The sequence below is a fragment of the Ranitomeya variabilis genome, chromosome 2 (genome assembly GCF_051348905.1).
Source record: "Ranitomeya variabilis isolate aRanVar5 chromosome 2, aRanVar5.hap1, whole genome shotgun sequence".
In the NCBI taxonomy this organism is placed as follows: Eukaryota; Metazoa; Chordata; class Amphibia; order Anura; family Dendrobatidae; genus Ranitomeya; species Ranitomeya variabilis.
Window position 1 is genome coordinate 1,067,758,199 of NC_135233.1, and position 17,636 is coordinate 1,067,775,834.

General features: G+C 44.0%; 1 protein-coding gene across 1 annotated transcript in view; it reads left to right on the forward strand.

Annotated features, from left to right (window-relative positions):
- Nucleotides 1-16,317, forward strand: part of TNFRSF21 (TNF receptor superfamily member 21) — a 77,894-nt gene extending 61,577 nt beyond the window's left edge. The window contains exons 5-6 of the mRNA XM_077291543.1: nt 10,471-10,693; nt 12,010-16,317. Coding sequence (XP_077147658.1) covers nt 10,471-10,693; nt 12,010-12,239 — 453 coding nt within the window. The 3' untranslated portion in view covers nt 12,240-16,317. The remainder of the gene's footprint in view (nt 1-10,470; nt 10,694-12,009) is intronic.
- The last annotated feature ends 1,319 nt before the right edge of the window (nt 16,318-17,636 follow it).

The following is a 17,636-nucleotide window of genomic DNA, read 5'->3' on the forward strand; positions in this document are numbered from 1 at the left end:
TTCTAGGAGATAAGTTAACTACTAACATACCAACTCTCTTCAGGCCATTCGTTTCTATACAGCCATTTCTATACAGCCGATAAAGCTGCTCACTTCCTTCCCCCTATCTCAGCTCCTGACAAGCTGCTGTTATAAATCCTGTAAAATCATTAGCTTCAGATCAGCTTTCCTAATCAAAGCTCTCACTGACCTGTGTGCTTATTCAAATGCCCTGTTATCTATGCTTGTAAAGCTAGTGATAACAATGTAGAACAAACTACTGACTGTTGAATCTGCAGTTTTAGGGTCCCTTTCCACTTGCGAGGAAAACGGATGCGTGCAATCCGATTAAAAATCGGATTGCACTCTGACCAATGTTAGTTAATAGGTGGCTTTTCATTTGCGATTTTTTTCTCAGCCGAAATCGGACTGAGAAAAATCTGGATCGGCTGAGAAAAAAATCGCAGCATGCTGCGTATTGCTGCGATTCTCGGACGAGACTCGCCAATGCAAGTCAATGGGTGCGAGAAAAAAATCGCACAGCACTCGCACCATGCGAGTTCTGTCCGATTATTACGCACCAGTGTCCTTTGAAAAGCCGGCAATTCAGTGCGGTGTACAGTAAAATCACACTGACAGGTTAGAATAGAGAAGATATATACACATAGAATAGGTATATATACATATATATATGTCAGTGAGACACCTATATATGTATATTTATATTTAATGCAGCGCTAGATAGCATTAAAGCCGCTAATTCAATTGCCGGCTTTTTCCTTCTCCTTCACAAACCCGACATGATATGAGACATGGTTTACATACAGTAAACCATCTCATATCCCTTTTTTTATTACATATTCCTCTTCAATAATGTAACAAGTGTCTGTGTGCACAATTTGGGGGATCTAGCTATTAAATTAAAGGGTTAAATTGCGGAAAAAATTGGCGTGGGCTCCCGCGCAATTTTCTCCGCCAGAGTGGTAAAGTCAGTGACTGAGGGCAGATATTAATAGCCAGGAGAGGGTCCATGGTTATTGGCCCCCCCGTGGCTAAAAACATCTGCCCCCAGCCACCCCAGAAAAGGCACATCTGGAAGATGCGCCTATTCTGGAACTTGGCCACTCTCTTCCCACTCCCTGTAGCGGTGGGCTATGGGGTAATGAAGGGTTAATGCCACCTTGCTATTGTAAGGTGACATTAAGCCAGATTAATAATGGAGAGGTGTCAATTATGACACCTATCCATTATTAATCCAATTGTGGGAAAGGGTTAAAAAACACACACACACATGATTAAAAAGTATTTTAATGAAATAAGCACAGCGGTTGTTTTAATAATTTATTGCTCTCTCATTCCATTTTCAGACCCTCGCTTGGCAAAACAATAAACACACAAGATACATACCCTCTCTGATGAACTGTCACGTCCCACGAAGTAATCCATCTGAAGGGGTTAACTAATATTATAGGCAGAGCTGCGATAATCCACTCGCTCGTGCCTGTAATCCCCGGGTGCTGAAAGGAAAGCAGTGATCTATACTTACATTCAGTCGCGGTGATGCGCCCCTGCTGGATGTTCTCATGAACTGCAGCCTGGGAACTTTTTCCCATGCTCCAGGTCATATGAGGACATCCACCAGGGGGCGCATCACCGCGACTGAAGGAAATGTAGGTCAATGACCTATAGTTACCTTCAGTCGCGGTGATGCGCCCCCTGGTGGATGTCCTCATATGACCTGGAGCGTGGGAAAAAGTTCCCAGGCTGCAGTTCATGAGAACATCCAGCAGGGGCGCATCACCGCGACTGAATGTAAGTATAGATCACTGCTTTCCTTTCAGCACCCGGGGATTACAGGCACGAGCGAGTGGATTATCGCAGCTCTGCCTGTAATATTAGTTAACCCCTTCAGATGGATTACCTCGTGGGACGTGACAGTTCATCAGAGAGGGTATGTATCTTGTGTGTTTATTGTTTTGCCAAGCGAGGGTATGAAAATGGAATGAGAGAGCAATAAATTATTAAAACAACCGCTGTGCTTATTTCATTAAAATCCTTTTAAATCATGTGTGTGTGTGTTTTTTAACCCTTTCCAACAATTGGATTAATAATGGATAGGTGTCATAATTGACGCCTCTCCATTATTAATCTGGCTTAATGTCACCTTACAATAGCAAGGTGGCATTAACCCTTCATTACCCCATATCCCACCGCTACAGGGAGTGGGAAGAGAGTGGCCAAGTGCCAGAATAGGCGCATCTTCCAGATGTGCCTTTTCTGGGGTGGCTGGGGGCAGATGTTTTTAGCCACGGGGGGGCCAATAACCATGGACCCTCTCCTGGCTATTAATATCTGCCCTCAGTCACTGGCTTTACCACTCTGGCGGAGAAAATTGCGCGGGAGCCCACGCCAATTTTTTCCGCCATTTAACCCTTTATTTGAGCAGCTACAGCGGCCAAATTTTGCACATACACACTACTAACATTAGTAGTGTGGAATATGCAAAAAAAATGGGGATCTGAGAAGGTTTACTGTATGTAAACCATGTCTCATATCCTGTCGGGTTTGTGAAGGAGAAGGAAAAAGCCGGTAATTGAATTAGAGGCTTTTATGCTATCTAGCGCTGCATTAAATATAAATATACATATATAGGTGTCTCACTGACATGTATATATGTATATATACACATTCTATGTGCATATATCTACTCTATTCTAACCTGTCAGTGTGATTTTACTGTACACAGCGCTGAATTGCCGGCTTTTCAAAGGACACTGGTGCGTAAAAATCGGACAGCAATACGGATGTCATACTGATGTCATACGGATGGTGCGATTAAAAAATCGCATGGCACTCGCATGACACTCGCATGACAATCGCATACGTTCCATCCGTTTTTTCGGTCCAGATTACGGACCGTTTTTTATCTCGCAAGTGGAAAGGGACCCTTATAGTGCTACTCAACATCACTGTCACTCAAGGAGAAGAGCCCTCCCTGCCAGAAACAAGGAAGTAAGGAGACTGCAAAGCTCCGAGCTGCTCAGGAGAAAACTTGGGAATACTCTTTTAAGAATTGCATTATCTGGTGAAATTAATGATCTCCTATGAAGCCCTGCCAAAGCTGCCTCCTAGCTCTCATCAGCGATTGATAGCGGCACTTAGAGATCTGAGCTCTTCAGTGAGTGGAGTCGGTTCAGCTCTTGAGCCCGCACCCTGCTCCGTCATAAATGAATGGGGAAAAAAACATTCACCATTAATCATCCATTAAGTTCCCGCCTCTCTCACTTCCGTGGTTCTCGACAATCTATATTTACATGACTCCAGAGATTGACTGCAGCAGTACATCATATGTACGGCATGGCAACACAGCAGCAAGAAACAAAGACCGTTGAAGACCACCGGTGTGATGGCGGTTTGGTCTGTGATTAGGCTAACTTTTAAAAACTTCTTTAAAGGAGTTATCCATCGCCGCTCACTTCCATATCGGATCTCAGTGGTACGCTGACGTTGTGACCCCACACACCTGCCGAGAAGCATGCACTTAAGAGGTATCGAGCAGGTGTCTTATTCTAATGACCAGGACACATGCTTGATAGTTGCCGATCGTGCCCACGTCTCGGCCGGTGTGTGGGGCCGTAACATCTTCGGCACTGCTCCCCTCAGATGCCGACCTGATGGATAATCCCTTTAAGCTGCAATGAGTTTGAAGCCCCTTTAATAATATTATGCCTCTTCCCTTCCCCAGAGCTGCACACTGAATATGTCTCCGAAGACGCCATGTCCACTTCCCGCATGGCAGATTTGGCAGGCTGGGGAGAACGATGTGCCCCTCTCTCAGTGCGGTATGGTTTCACCGGTTATTCAGGAGGTTTTTACATTTTTCCTCCCTGTTGTGCTGTCGCCATCAGGATAGAATTGGCATTCACATCGCATCGTATTAGACGTCGCTGCCAAGGCACGTGCTGAGGTCCTCTGTTACTGCGAGTGTCTGCCCGCCGGTCTGCCTGTAATTGCTGAGCGACGTCTATGGCTGCCTCTCCCTTCCCTGGCCAATTATTTCCCTCAGTGTCCTCTGACAGCCGTCAAACTGGAAACCTTTAGCGAGCTGTGACTATCGAATATTCGGTCTCCATCTTCTAGGACAAGGTGGTATGTATTATAGGGAAGGCCCCACCCATGGGACACATGAAGTTTGGTGCCACTTTTTGCAGTTTTTCATTCTCCATGAATGGTAGGAATTTTTTTTCAAAAACAACGGAAAGGGGTTTTCGCTCCTATATGTGCTTCTTCTCATGGTAACCGATCTCATGACTCAACTGCAAAATTAAAGAAACCTGCCACGTACCTGATTAGATAGATGAAGCCATCTCCGTAAGTGGATCCACCATGTGATGTCATATGATGGCGCCATTACACTTGGCAGTTGCACATATCTAGCAAAATTGCCTTCATTATCTGTGGTGTCCTCCCCGGCAGCAAGAAAGTAGATTGTAAGCTCCTCCGAGGCAGCGAGTGAGGTTAATGTCCCGTCTAGCGCCTTCTCCTTCACGGAGTACACGGTGATGTCAGCAGGGGACTGGTTCTCCTCGGTCTGCCTTGTTTCCACTTTAGTGGCCAGTGAAGGTCATGATGTGGCCTAATGATGTGCTGGAGAGATGCAAATGGTTTTTATTCAAAATCTCCAAGAGTTTTGTGTTTGCAGCTCTAATACAGACCTTAACGTCTCCATGGTTTAAGACTACAAACAACCCATCAGGTAGTCTGTCCCATGATGGACTGCTCCGCGTAATGGTCACCACATGATAAGCTGCCACAAGCAACTTTTTTCATGTCATTGTCGCCTTGATCAACTTGCCATGGGCAATGGTTGTGATGTGATGGGCTGTCCTGAGCAATGGTTGTGACGTGATGGGCAGTCCTGATCAATGGTTGTGACGTGATGGGCTGTCCTAGCAATGATTGTGAGGTGATGGGCTGTCCTGAGCAATGGTTGTGACGTGATGGGCTGTCCTAGCAATGATTGTGAGGTGATGGGCTGTCCTAGCAATGATTGTGAGGTGATGGGCTGTCCTGAGCAATAATTATGCCGTGATGGGCTGTCCTGAGGTATGGTTGTGATGTGATGGGCTGTCCTAGCAATGGTTGTGACGTGATGGGCAGTCCTGAGCAATGGTTATGCCGTGATGGACATTCCTGAGCAATGGTTGTGATGTGATGGGCAGTCCTGAGCAATGGTTGTGACGTGATGGGCAGTCCTGATCAATGGTTGTGACGTGATGGGCTGTCCTAGCAATGGTTGTGACGTGATGGGCAGTCCTGAGCAATGGTTGTGACGTGATGGGCTGTCCTAGCAATGATTGTGAGGTGATGGGCTGTCCTGAGCAATGGTTGTGACGTGATGGGCTGTCCTAGCAATGATTGTGAGGTGATGGGCTGTCCTGGGCAATGGTTGTGACGTGATGGGCTGTCCTGAGGAATGGTTGTAATGTGATGGGCTGTCCTAGCTATGGTTGTGACGTGATGGGCAGTCCTGAGCAATGGTTGTGACGTGATGGGCTGTCCTAGCAATGATTGTGAGGTGATGGGCTGTCCTGAGCAATGGTTATGCCGTGATGGGCTGTCCTGAGGAATGGTTGTGATGTGATGGGCTGTCCTAGCTATGGTTGTGACGTGATGGGCAGTCCTGAGCAATGGTTGTGACGTGATGGGCTGTCCTAGCAATGATTGTGAGGTGATGGGCTGTCCTGAGCAATGGTTATGCCGTGATGGGCTGTCCTGAGGTATGGTTGTGATGTGATGGGCTGTCCTAGCAATGGTTGTGACGTGATGGGCAGTCCTGAGCAATGGTTATGCCGTGATGGACATTCCTGAGCAATGGTTGTGATGTGATGGGCAGTCCTGAGCAATGGTTGTGACGTGATGGGCAGTCCTGATCAATGGTTGTGACGTGATGGGCTGTCCTAGCAATGGTTGTGACGTGATGGGCAGTCCTGAGCAATGGTTGTGACGTGATGGGCTGTCCTAGCAATGATTGTGAGGTGATGGGCTGTCCTGAGCAATGGTTGTGACGTGATGGGCTGTCCTAGCAATGATTGTGAGGTGATGGGCTGTCCTGGGCAATGGTTGTGACGTGATGGGCTGTCCTGAGGAATGGTTGTAATGTGATGGGCTGTCCTAGCTATGGTTGTGACGTGATGGGCAGTCCTGAGCAATGGTTGTGACGTGATGGGCTGTCCTAGCAATGATTGTGAGGTGATGGGCTGTCCTGAGCAATGGTTATGCCGTGATGGGCTGTCCTGAGGAATGGTTGTGATGTGATGGGCTGTCCTAGCTATGGTTGTGACGTGATGGGCTGTCCTGAGCAATGGTTGTGATGTGATGGGCAGTCCTGAGCAATGGTTGTGACGTGATGGGCAGTCCTGAGCAATGGTTGTGATGTGATGGGCAGTCCTGAGCAATGGGTATGACGTGATGGGTTGTCCTGAGCAATGGTTATGCCGTGATGGGCAGTCCTGAGCAATGGTTGTGACGTGATGGGCAGTCCTGAGCAATGGTTATGCCGTGATGGGCTGTCCTGAGCAATGGTTGTGATGTGATGGGCAGTCCTGAGCAATGGTTGTGACGTGATGGGCTGTCCTGAGCAATGGTTATGCTGTGATGGGCTGTCCTGAGTAATGGTTGTGACTTGATGGGCTGTCCTAGCAATGGTTGTGACGTGATGGACATTCCTGAGCAATGGTTGTGATGTGATGGGCAGTCCTGTGCAATGGTTGTGACGTGATGGGTTGTCCTGAGCAATGGATATGACGTGATGGGCTGTCCTGAGCAATGGTTGTGACGTGATGTGCAGTCCTGAGCAATGGTTGTGACGTGATGGGCAGTCCTGAGCCATGGTTGTGACGTGATGGGCTGTCCTGAGCAATGGTTGTGACGTGATGGGCTGTCCTTGGTAATAGTGATGACATGATGGGGTGCCCTGGGTAATAGCTATGACATGATGGAGTGCCCTGGGTAATAGCTATGACATGATGGGGTGTCCTGGGTAATAGCTATGACATGATGGGGTGCCCTGGGTAATAGCTATGATATGATGGGGTGTCCTGGGTAATAGCTATGACATGATGGGGTGTCCTTGGTAATAGTGATGACATGATGGGGTGCCCTGGGTAATAGCTATGACATGATGGAGTGCCCTGGGTAATAGCTATGACATGATGGGGTGTCCTGGGTAATAGCTATGATATGATGGGGTGTCCTGGGTAATAGCTATGATATGATGGGGTGTCCTGGGTAATAGCTATGACATGATGGGGTGTCCTGGGTAATAGCTATGATATGATGGGGTGTCCTGGGTAATAGCTATGACATGATGGGGTGTCCTGGGTAATAGCTATGATATGATGGGGTGTCCTGGGTAATAGCTATGACATGATGGGGTGCCCTGGGTAATAGCTATGACATGATGGGGTGCCCTGGGTAATAGCTATGATATGATGGGGTGTCCTGGGTAATAGCTATGATATGATGGGGTGTCCTGGGTAATAGCTATGACATGATGGGGTGCCCTGGGTAATAGCTATGACATGATGGGGTGCTCTGGGTAATAGGTATGACATGATGGGGTGTCCTGGGTAATAGCTATGACATGATGGGGTGCCCTGGCTAATAGCTATGATATGATGGGGTGTCCTGGGTAATAGCTATGACATATGATGGGGTGCTCTGGGTAATAGCTATGACATGATGGGGTGCTCTGGGTAATAGCTATGACATGATGGGGTGTCCTGGGTAATAGCTATGATATGATGGGGTGCCCTGGGTAATAGCTATGACATGATGGGGTGTCCTGGGTAATAGCTATGATATGATGGGGTGCCCTGGGTAATAGCTATGACATGATGGGGTGTCCTGGGTAATAGCTATGATATGATGGGGTGCCCTGGGTAATAGCTATGACATGATGGGGTGTCCTGGCACCTTGATAGCCCATCGGTGGTATTACAACAGGGTTCCTTTGGCTATGGCCGTCAACCATGAGCCGTAGCATTGTTTATATCTATGCACACACGCTCCTCCATAATGGATGTCAGTTTTTGCTGTTTTCTTCATTTGTCATGTAGAATAGTATGTGACTGCTGTGCGGAGAGTGGGGGTTGTCGCTGCGCACAGTAGTAATCTTCTCAGAGACACACCCGTCTAGTGCCGCCACATCCTGCATATCAATGCTCTCCGCCACCAGCAGCTGTCACTGAGGGATGGGAGCCCTTACATTATCTGCTGGGGAGCAGCTCTCTCTAATGGGCTCTTACAAGATGAAAGTGCTGGAAATCTTATAGTCACAAATCTCTATTCTAGTCCTGGCGTGCTGGGAGTGGCAGCTCTGAAGCAGTGAGAGGATCCCTCCGTGGGTGTGGACCATTTACAGAAAGGCTTGAATATGTAGAACAGACAATGACCTGGAGTGATGAAGGTGAAGAGCAACATGGCTGCATATACACCCATGAAGGGAACTGCATATAGATGGCGGCACATTGTGATCGCTAACCGGTGTCTGTGCTTATGGCCCGAAGGATGGGGTTGTGTACATAGAAAACAATGTGCTGTAGGTGGCCATGTCCTGTAAGCCGCAAATACATCTGAGGTTATGTATGGTATACACCGTCTTCACGTCTGACCTCAGCTTCACGTTCTCTACCTCAGAAGAAACTGTCTGCACGGTGATGTGGTTCCCTGCTGTATAAAGCAATGTGTAGTAGGAGTGGGGAAAGGATATTACCACAGCTAGCAGTCTCCTATGTACAAGAATATAACTACTATAATACTGCCCCTATGTACAAGAATATATCTTCTATAATACTGCTCCTATGTACAAGAATATAACTACTATAGTACTGCTCCTATGTACAAGAATATAACTACTATAATACTGCTCCTATGTACAAGAATATAATTACTATAATACTGCCCCTATGTACAAGAACATAACTACTATAATACTGCTCCTATATACAAGAATATAACTACTATAATACTGCCCCTATATACAAGAATATAACTACTATAATACTGCCCCTATATACAAGAATATAACTACTATAATACTGCCCCCTATGTACAAGAATATAACTACTATAATACTGCCCCTATATACAAGAATATAACTACTATAATACTGCCCCCTATGTACAAGAATATAACTACTATAATACTGCCCCTATGTACAAGAATATAATTACTATAATACTGCCCCTATGTACAAGAATATAACTACTATAATACTGCCCCTATGTACAAGAATATAATTACTATAATACTGCCCCTATGTACAAGAATATAACTACTATAATACTGCTCCTATGTACAAGAATATAACTACTATATTACTGCTCCTATATACAAGAATATAACTACTATAATACTGCTCCTATGTACAAGAATATAACTACTATAATACTGCCCCCTATGTACAAGAATATAACTACTATAATACTGCCCCCTATGTACAAGAATATAACTACTATAATACTGCCCCTATATACAAGAATATAACTACTATAATACTGCCCCCTATGTACAAGAATATAACTACTATAATACTGCCCCTATATACAAGAATATAACTACTATAATACTGCCCCTATATACAAGAATATAACTACTATAATACTGCCCCTATGTACAAGAATATAACTACTATAATACTGCCCCTATATACAAGAATATAACTACTATAATACTGCCCCTATATACAAGAATATAACTACTATAATACTGCCCCCTATGTACAAGAATATAACTACTATAATACTGCCCCTATGTACAAGAATATAACTACTATAATACTGCCCCTATGTACAAGAATATAACTACTATAATACTGCTCCTATATACAAGAATATAACTACTATATTACTGCTCCTATATACAAGAATATAACTACTATAATACTGCCCCTATGTACAAGAATATAACTACTATAATACTGCTCCTATGTACAAGAATATAACTACTATAATACTGCCCTCTATGTACAAGAATATAACTACCATAATACTGCCCCTATGTACAAGACTATAACTACTATAATACTGCCCCCTATGTACAAGAATATAACTACTATAATACTGCCCCTATGTACAAGAATATAACTTCTATAATATATTACTGACCTCTTCATTTATCAGAGTATTTATACCACTTCCATTGTTTCACCTCCCAGGCGATTTACTTCTCTATTTTCTTCTTTTTTTCACTTTTCTGATATTTAGATTTTTTTTTTTTTTTACTGAATTTAGTAATTGAAACTGTATGTGACAATCTGCAAATGTGTCCTTATAACTGAGAATACCTTTTGCTTGTGATAACGTCCCTATCGAGCCCGGTGTAACGTTACTGTGAGGATGCAGAGGAGACTTGGCTTGGTATCTTGGGCAGTAGATGAGAGCATTGCTTTCCACCATTCATTTATATGTCTTCTGTTTGCCTCGACAGATAGAAGAGGAAAAGCCGACCCTTCCAGTCAGTCCTAACCAGCCAATGCCAACTCAGGATCCCTCTGTCAAGACGCCCGATTCTGCCGCTTTGACAATAGAACCATCTCCTCTGGATAAGAATAAATGCTTCTTTGCCGATGAGTCAGAACCTCTTCTGCGATGCGACTCTACATCCAGTGGTTCCTCTGCTCTTAGTCGAAGAGGCTCCTTTATAACCAAAGGTAACTGAACTTGGGTTCACTTTGGTGTCAGTCACGCCTGTGTATCAAAGCCTAGATCTTCCTTGATGTTTACCTGAGCTACCTGGAGAATTTCAGAACCAGAACGTTTTGGAACATCTTCCTCAAAAAGGGATATTCTTACTACTAATTCTCAAGGGATAGGCAATAAATATCACTGACGCACCCACCAGTCATGACTCTTCTCAGTCTGGTCCAAGAACGAGTATAAGAGGACCATTGGTTCTTCAACATCTCCAAAGAGAATCCATTTCTTTCCTACCCTTTAGTGGAGTGGTTGGTACACCGAGCCCCCTTTCCTAATGCTGTATCCCTAGGGCACACGTCAAATAACTCTCCCAAATTTGGGGCAAATAAAGAGTATGAGAGAACCATTGGTTTAATGTTTCCTACCCCTTTGATAAGTTGCAGGAACAACAAACTATCTTTACCTTATGGTGGTCCTAGCAATGGGACTCCTAGGAAATGACACAGATATACCTCCACTGTTACCAAGTTGTCAAAAACTAGCAATCTGCTTCCTCCAATCGTTAGGACAATTATGCAATTGACTGACGAGTGATGGGAGAGGGCCACGGCTGCTTTCACTGCTAGGCTGGTTATTGAGGAACTCACAGTGAATGTATAGTATATACACATCTGATTCCAACGCATGGGATATGAATAAATTCTGGTACTGTCACTGCCAAGAATCGCAATAATACTGCCACCACCACTCGTTTATACAGGCCGATTGGTCACCCGTTACAGTTAGCATATGGCTTCAGGGATGCGGTTCACAGAGCAAAAAGAACAAAGCTAATAAAATTTGTTTTTTTTAATATGAAAAGTAGTCTGTGTTTATAAAAATATACAAAAGATGTGCCCACATACCTCCCCTGTGTAACCTCAGATTGGGACTGGTCAATGAAATGCGTCAATGTCCCAAAAACTTATGAGATCACCAATTTTCAGGATAACACCCCCCTGGAGGTCCCAGGCAGGAGATATTAATGTCATATTTCCTATCAATGCTTCTCTTTCCATAGATAGGAAACATGGCAAATATATCATTATCCATCTGTCTGATATTAATTTTGAGCTGTTCCAAGTGATTTAAGTAAATGCGTTACGTTTGCCACTTCGTCACAACGCCGAAAATGTCTCCCATAACTGTAGGACCTATGCCATTCATAAAAGTCTCAATATTCATAACTGGAATCCGGCTCCACCAAGTCTGTTATAATTCCTTTGAAGATCAAACCGGTTTTCTATTTTTGTGTAGAATCCACATTTATACGTTTTTGTTCTTCTTACAGAAAAAAAGGACACGGTACTCCGCCAAGTTCGCTTAGACCCCTGTGACCTTCAGCCGATCTTCGATGACATGCTACCCATCCTCAGTCCCGAAGAGATCCACATCATCGATGAAATACCACAGGCCGAAGACAAACTGGACCGACTCTTTGAGATAGCAGGTGTTAAGAGCCAAGAGGCCAGCCAAAAACTCCTCGACTCGGTCTACAGCCACCTCCCTGACCTGCTGTAGCCTTGGTGAAGTCTACAATAAAGAGCTTGCCTTGAATGACAGAACGGAGCGGGTACCTTGTTTCTCCAGGCCAGTTGTAACGAATCATCATCCCCACTTATCGCATTCACCCAACCGTGGCATTGGTCGGGATGCTACGCGTGCTGCAAACGTCTGTTGGATTTGCAGCTTTTGTACATATCATGTCCATTTTCTGTTCAATGGAATTCTCGTCACCACGTTCGCATAACCGTTCTACTCCGTTCCATGTGACGTGAAGCCGTGGAGGTGCTCTTTGGATTCTCGAAGGCATTCCACCACAATATGGCGATATCCATTATGTTGCATAATGTAGACCACTCTCGGCACCTCTCTTATCTTCTAGTTTTCCGTAGATCACTGACCTTTGGGCCGATGGTTATAATTAAGGGGCTGGAAGTTGATATCCCGCCCTCCCGAGCTGCTGATGAGACTTACAATGCATGGTACTTACCTATATCACAGCCGGTACGAGAGTATAGGTTTCTACGACTCCTCATGGGAGGGACTTCCGTCCAGTGACGAATGGTACAGGTTCAAAAATGCTGCAGTCGTCTTAGTCATCACATCTCCACCCACCCTTGAGGGACCCTCGCCTCATTATTTCACCCCATTTTGGTAATATCAGAAGGTATTTTGTGTTCGTAAAAAGTTTTTCTTTTGAATGTTTGCAAAGATGAAAGTCACATTTTGGGTTATTGATCTGCTTTTTTTTTTTTAAAAATATAAAGTGAAGAAAATTCTATATTTTTGTTCTATTTAGTCATCTGGTCTAGTTTTTCTCAGGATGAGAGTATCTGCCATTCATTTTTTTAACATTTTTCTTTTTCATGGCAAGATTCCCCACCACCCACAATATGGTGGCAAAACCATGGCCTGAGGTATGACGACCTCGTTCCTCGTCATAGGATCCCAACATGGCCATCATTTGCCGACACGTGCACTCAGACTTTAATTCATGGAGCTATTGGGCAGAAACTTGTTCTTACCATCTCTTATATATGGGGCTTTGGATTTTGGGCACCTCCCATAATGTGACTAGTTGCATTGTTTGGCATTTTTCTATGATTTCTACGTGACCGTTTTCCTTTTTTTTTTTTTATTACTTCGTTTTTTATTCGGCAATGTAAAAAAAATTACTTTCTAGAAACCATCACTAAGCTTCTGTTGACAGATCTTACTATGGTTTTATCTTAATAGTAAGCATAGTTTGCATCCCTCTGCCCCTCTACTCAGCCATCTTTTATTTCTACTCCTAAGAGAGCAGAAGTGCACAGGATTGACCGAACCATCCATTCAAACAGGGACACGAGACCCTCATTCATGTGATCATAGGGGGTCCCAATGATGGGACATTTTGTGACGTGAATAGGTGATATGGTGATGCAGCAGGACACTGAAAGTTCCAAGAAAAGCCACATTAGAACAGATCTGTCTACAGCAGCTTGCTGACGGTTTCCAGCAATCCTTAAAAAAAAATAAACAAAAACACAAAATATCATAAAAATATGAGACCGTGTTGCATCTTCTGACATCACTAGTGTTAATAAATGGAGGAAACACCGTAGACCCCCAGGATATAATAAAGTTTCTGTTAATTATAATTATTAGCAGGCATTGGCCAATTATATGAACACCATATAATTTCTGATATTTAATAATATATATTTTATGCAGGTCGGAGTTCTTTCTTTTCTCATGTAAAACGCCAAAAAAAAAAATCCCCAGCTTCTTTTCTTCATGCAGAAATGGAGTAAATTAACTGGAAATATTCTGCCTTCCTCCAGCCACCACTAGGGGGAGCTGAATGCATACAGATTTACTTACTGAGGATAATGGGAGCTGTATATACAGTAGCCCCCTGAGCTCCCCCTAGTGGCAATGCAGGTGTACAGACCTCTTCACCTGTTACTCTTGTTCTATCTTTGTTAGAGGTCTCCATTTAGTTCATATTACATGACTTTCCTTAAAGGGGGAAGTCTACTTCCAGTTGAAACCATTATTGTGTTTCCATAATGTTCTGATATAACTTTTGTTGCCTTGGAGAATTATTTCTGCCTGAAATTGTCTACTAAAAGTTCAGACAACGTATGTGATCAGACTTCTTGAGCAACTACAGTAGCCACTGAAATACTAAAGGTCCACTTACTGTACTTGGGCAGATTTTGGCCCATAACAGACGCTGAGACATGGTGGGTCACTGCTTGTTTAAAGGCCCCTTTTTCTAACTTTACGGGAACGATCGATTTCATTAACGATCAGTTTGCCTATTGCTGGCAGCAAGAGTCGAGCAGAAAGATTTGCAGTCCATGACCTCCAGACCAGAGCCCTGAGAACCTCCTCCTACTTGCCTGTATCCACGACACTTCTTCTGACAACAAGCCATGCCTACTAATGAGAAGATGGCGGCAGGTATAAAGAGGTCACAGGGCTCTGGTTTGGCGGCTATTGACTATCAATATGTACTCTGGACCAGGCTTGCAAGCTGCCTCCTTCTTTCTGTCATGCCACGACAAGGGTCTGCTAATGAAAAGGTGGCCTAGGGATGCCGGCAAGAAGGTGGAAGTCGCAGGGGTCTGGTTTGGTGGCTGTGGACCAGGATCTTGCGAACCTCCTCCTCCTTGATGACATCCCCAGCACCTCCTCTGATTTAGTATGCGTGCAGGTGTCACGCCACTACAGGGGTCTGCTACTCAAAAGGTGGCCTGGTGATGCCGGCAGGAAGAAGGTCGCAGGGCTCTGGTTTGGTAGCTGTGAACCAGGGTCTTGCAAACTCTTCCAGCACCTCCTCTGAGTTAGTATGTCTGGAGGTGTCACGCAACGACAAGGGTCTGCTAATCAAAAGGTGGCCTGGGGATGCCAGCCGGAAGGAGGAGGTCGCAGAGCTCTGGTTTGGCGGCTGTGGACCAGGATCTTGCGAACCTCCTCCTCCTTGCCGGCATTGCCAGCACCTCCTCTGATTTAGTATGTCTGGAGGTGTCACACCACGACAAGGGTCTGCTGATCAAAAGGTGGCCTGGGGATGCCAGCAGGAAGGAGGAGGTCGCAGAGCTCTGGTTTGGCGGCTATGGACCAGGATCTTGCGAACCTCCTCCTCCTTGCCGGCATCCCCAGCACCTCCTCTGATTTAGTATGTCTGGAGGTGTCACACCACGACAAGGGTCTGCTAATCAAAAGGTGGCCCGGGGATGCCAGCAGGAAGGAGGAGGTCTCAGAGCTCCGGTTTGGTGGCTGTGGACCAGGATCTTGCGAACCTTCTCCTCCTTGCCGGCATCCCCAGCACCTCCTCTGATTTAGTATGTCTGGAGGTGTCACGCCACGACAAGGGTCTGCTGAATAAAAGGTGGCCTGGGGATGCCGACAGGAAGGAGGAGGTTGCAGTGCTTTGGTTTGGCAAGGAGACCACTGTACCAAGGTCCCGCTAATCTTTTTGCTCAACTCTACCGGCAGCACCTTCTTTGGTTACGGAGAAGCAGCTATATTATTTTTTTTTTTTTGGCTGCTTAAATGATGCGATCAGCCAACGAGTGATCCCACTGATCAGCCGATCTCTGCCATCTCATGCCCAGTGATCCAGTACGAGCATTTTTACTTAGTTTGGCTGATTATCGGCCAATGTAAAAGTCACAGTTGATAAAGATGAGCCTCTTTTTTTAGAAACTATCAAGTAGCTGAATCTGTGTCTGAGTTTTCAACAGATGTTTCTGGCAAGTTCTTCTTCGAGTCCACAACCTTTCCTCATTCCTGTTCATGTTTGAATCGCCCTTTCAATTCTGAAATATTTTCTGGTGCTTTTTTTTGGTTGTTTTTTTTTTTTTTTTTTTTAACTTGTGCTCCAAAACTTGTTTGATTTAAAATTGAGGGTTGCCTTTAATAGAACTAATTTATTAGTAGATGTCACCGGACAATACTTCTGTACGTGTACTTCATGAAGATGAGATATTTCCTTGTACTTATACCTTACTAGTAAGCAGTCAGATATGTTAAGCATTAAGCAAGTGCGTTTCTTTATTTTCTTGTTTTCTAAGAAAAATATAAAAAATTACTATTTATATTTCAAGAGCTGTTTGTGTTGTTTTATTAATGGTGAAGGGCGCCGTCCACCACCGCCGCCAACGCGCGCTTGTTATGTCTGGCTCGTGTCTATATTTTTAGTACATTTTTTACATGCGACCTCCATACCGGGCAGGGTTATCTACAGTATAACGATTATTTACAATGAGATTTTAATTCCTTCATTCCATTTTAACCCTTTTTTTCAGCAGGTTTCAAAGAAACTTCACATTTTGGACAAACAAGACCCCCCGAAAAAAACAAACTATTATTCACCGATGTTCTGAAAAAATTGCAGCCAGCACTTTACACTCTCCCGCTCCTTCATGCAACTTTGCACCAAAATATAACTTTGTATATAATATGATTAATTGCATTTTATCTATAAATTTGAATAAATCTGATTATTCATTCAAATTAATCCACGAGACTTGGGCCATGTTCCCACGTAAGGATAAATGTTGCATTATTTTTTTTTTCCACTGCAGATTTTATTTATTTTTTATGCTGAAAATTTGCATTTCACGGTTCACACAAAGTGAATTAGTGAAAACTCATTGTGTGCTTACAGGGCCCCATGTAATAACATTGGTCCAGGTGCGAGCCAATGTTTTGTCAGATCACATTTGGACCAAAAATATGGTGCATGAGCCCTTACGGCGAACTAACGCAGATTAGATCAGTTGGGTGGTATAGTCAATCCTGCCGAAAAGTTCTGATGCTGTTGAACTGTGCAACTTTTTTTCCCCTCTATTTTCCTATGGCACTCATGAAAGATACACATAAAAAAACGCACTGGTGTTTGTCCACTGAAAAAAAACAACAACAAAAAGCATTAAAAAAAAAATGCTGTCAAATTTGCGCCAAAAAAGAGGCAAAATTGGTGCAAATTGCTGTTGTGTATTTTGATGCAACTTTGCAGCATGTGGGAGCATGATCTTAAAGTTTGACCTAAGCACAGACTAAGATGTGAAATCTGCCACATGTTAGTCCACTCCAGGAATGGCCTGAAGGTGTGATTGCATATTTTCTCACGCTTTAGTAAAAAAAAAAAACTATGGTATATGCTACAGCCAGAACACATACAGTTGTGGCCAAAAGTATTGACACCCCTGCAATTCTGTCAGATAATACTCCGTTTCTTCCTGAAAATGATTGCAAACACAAATTCTTTGGTATTATTATCTTCATTTAATTTGTCTTAAATGAAAAAACACAAAAGAGAATGAAGCAAAAAGCAAAACATTGATCATTTCACACAAAACTCCAAAAATGGGCCAGACAAAAGTATTGGCACCCTCAGCCTAATACTTGGTTGCACAACCT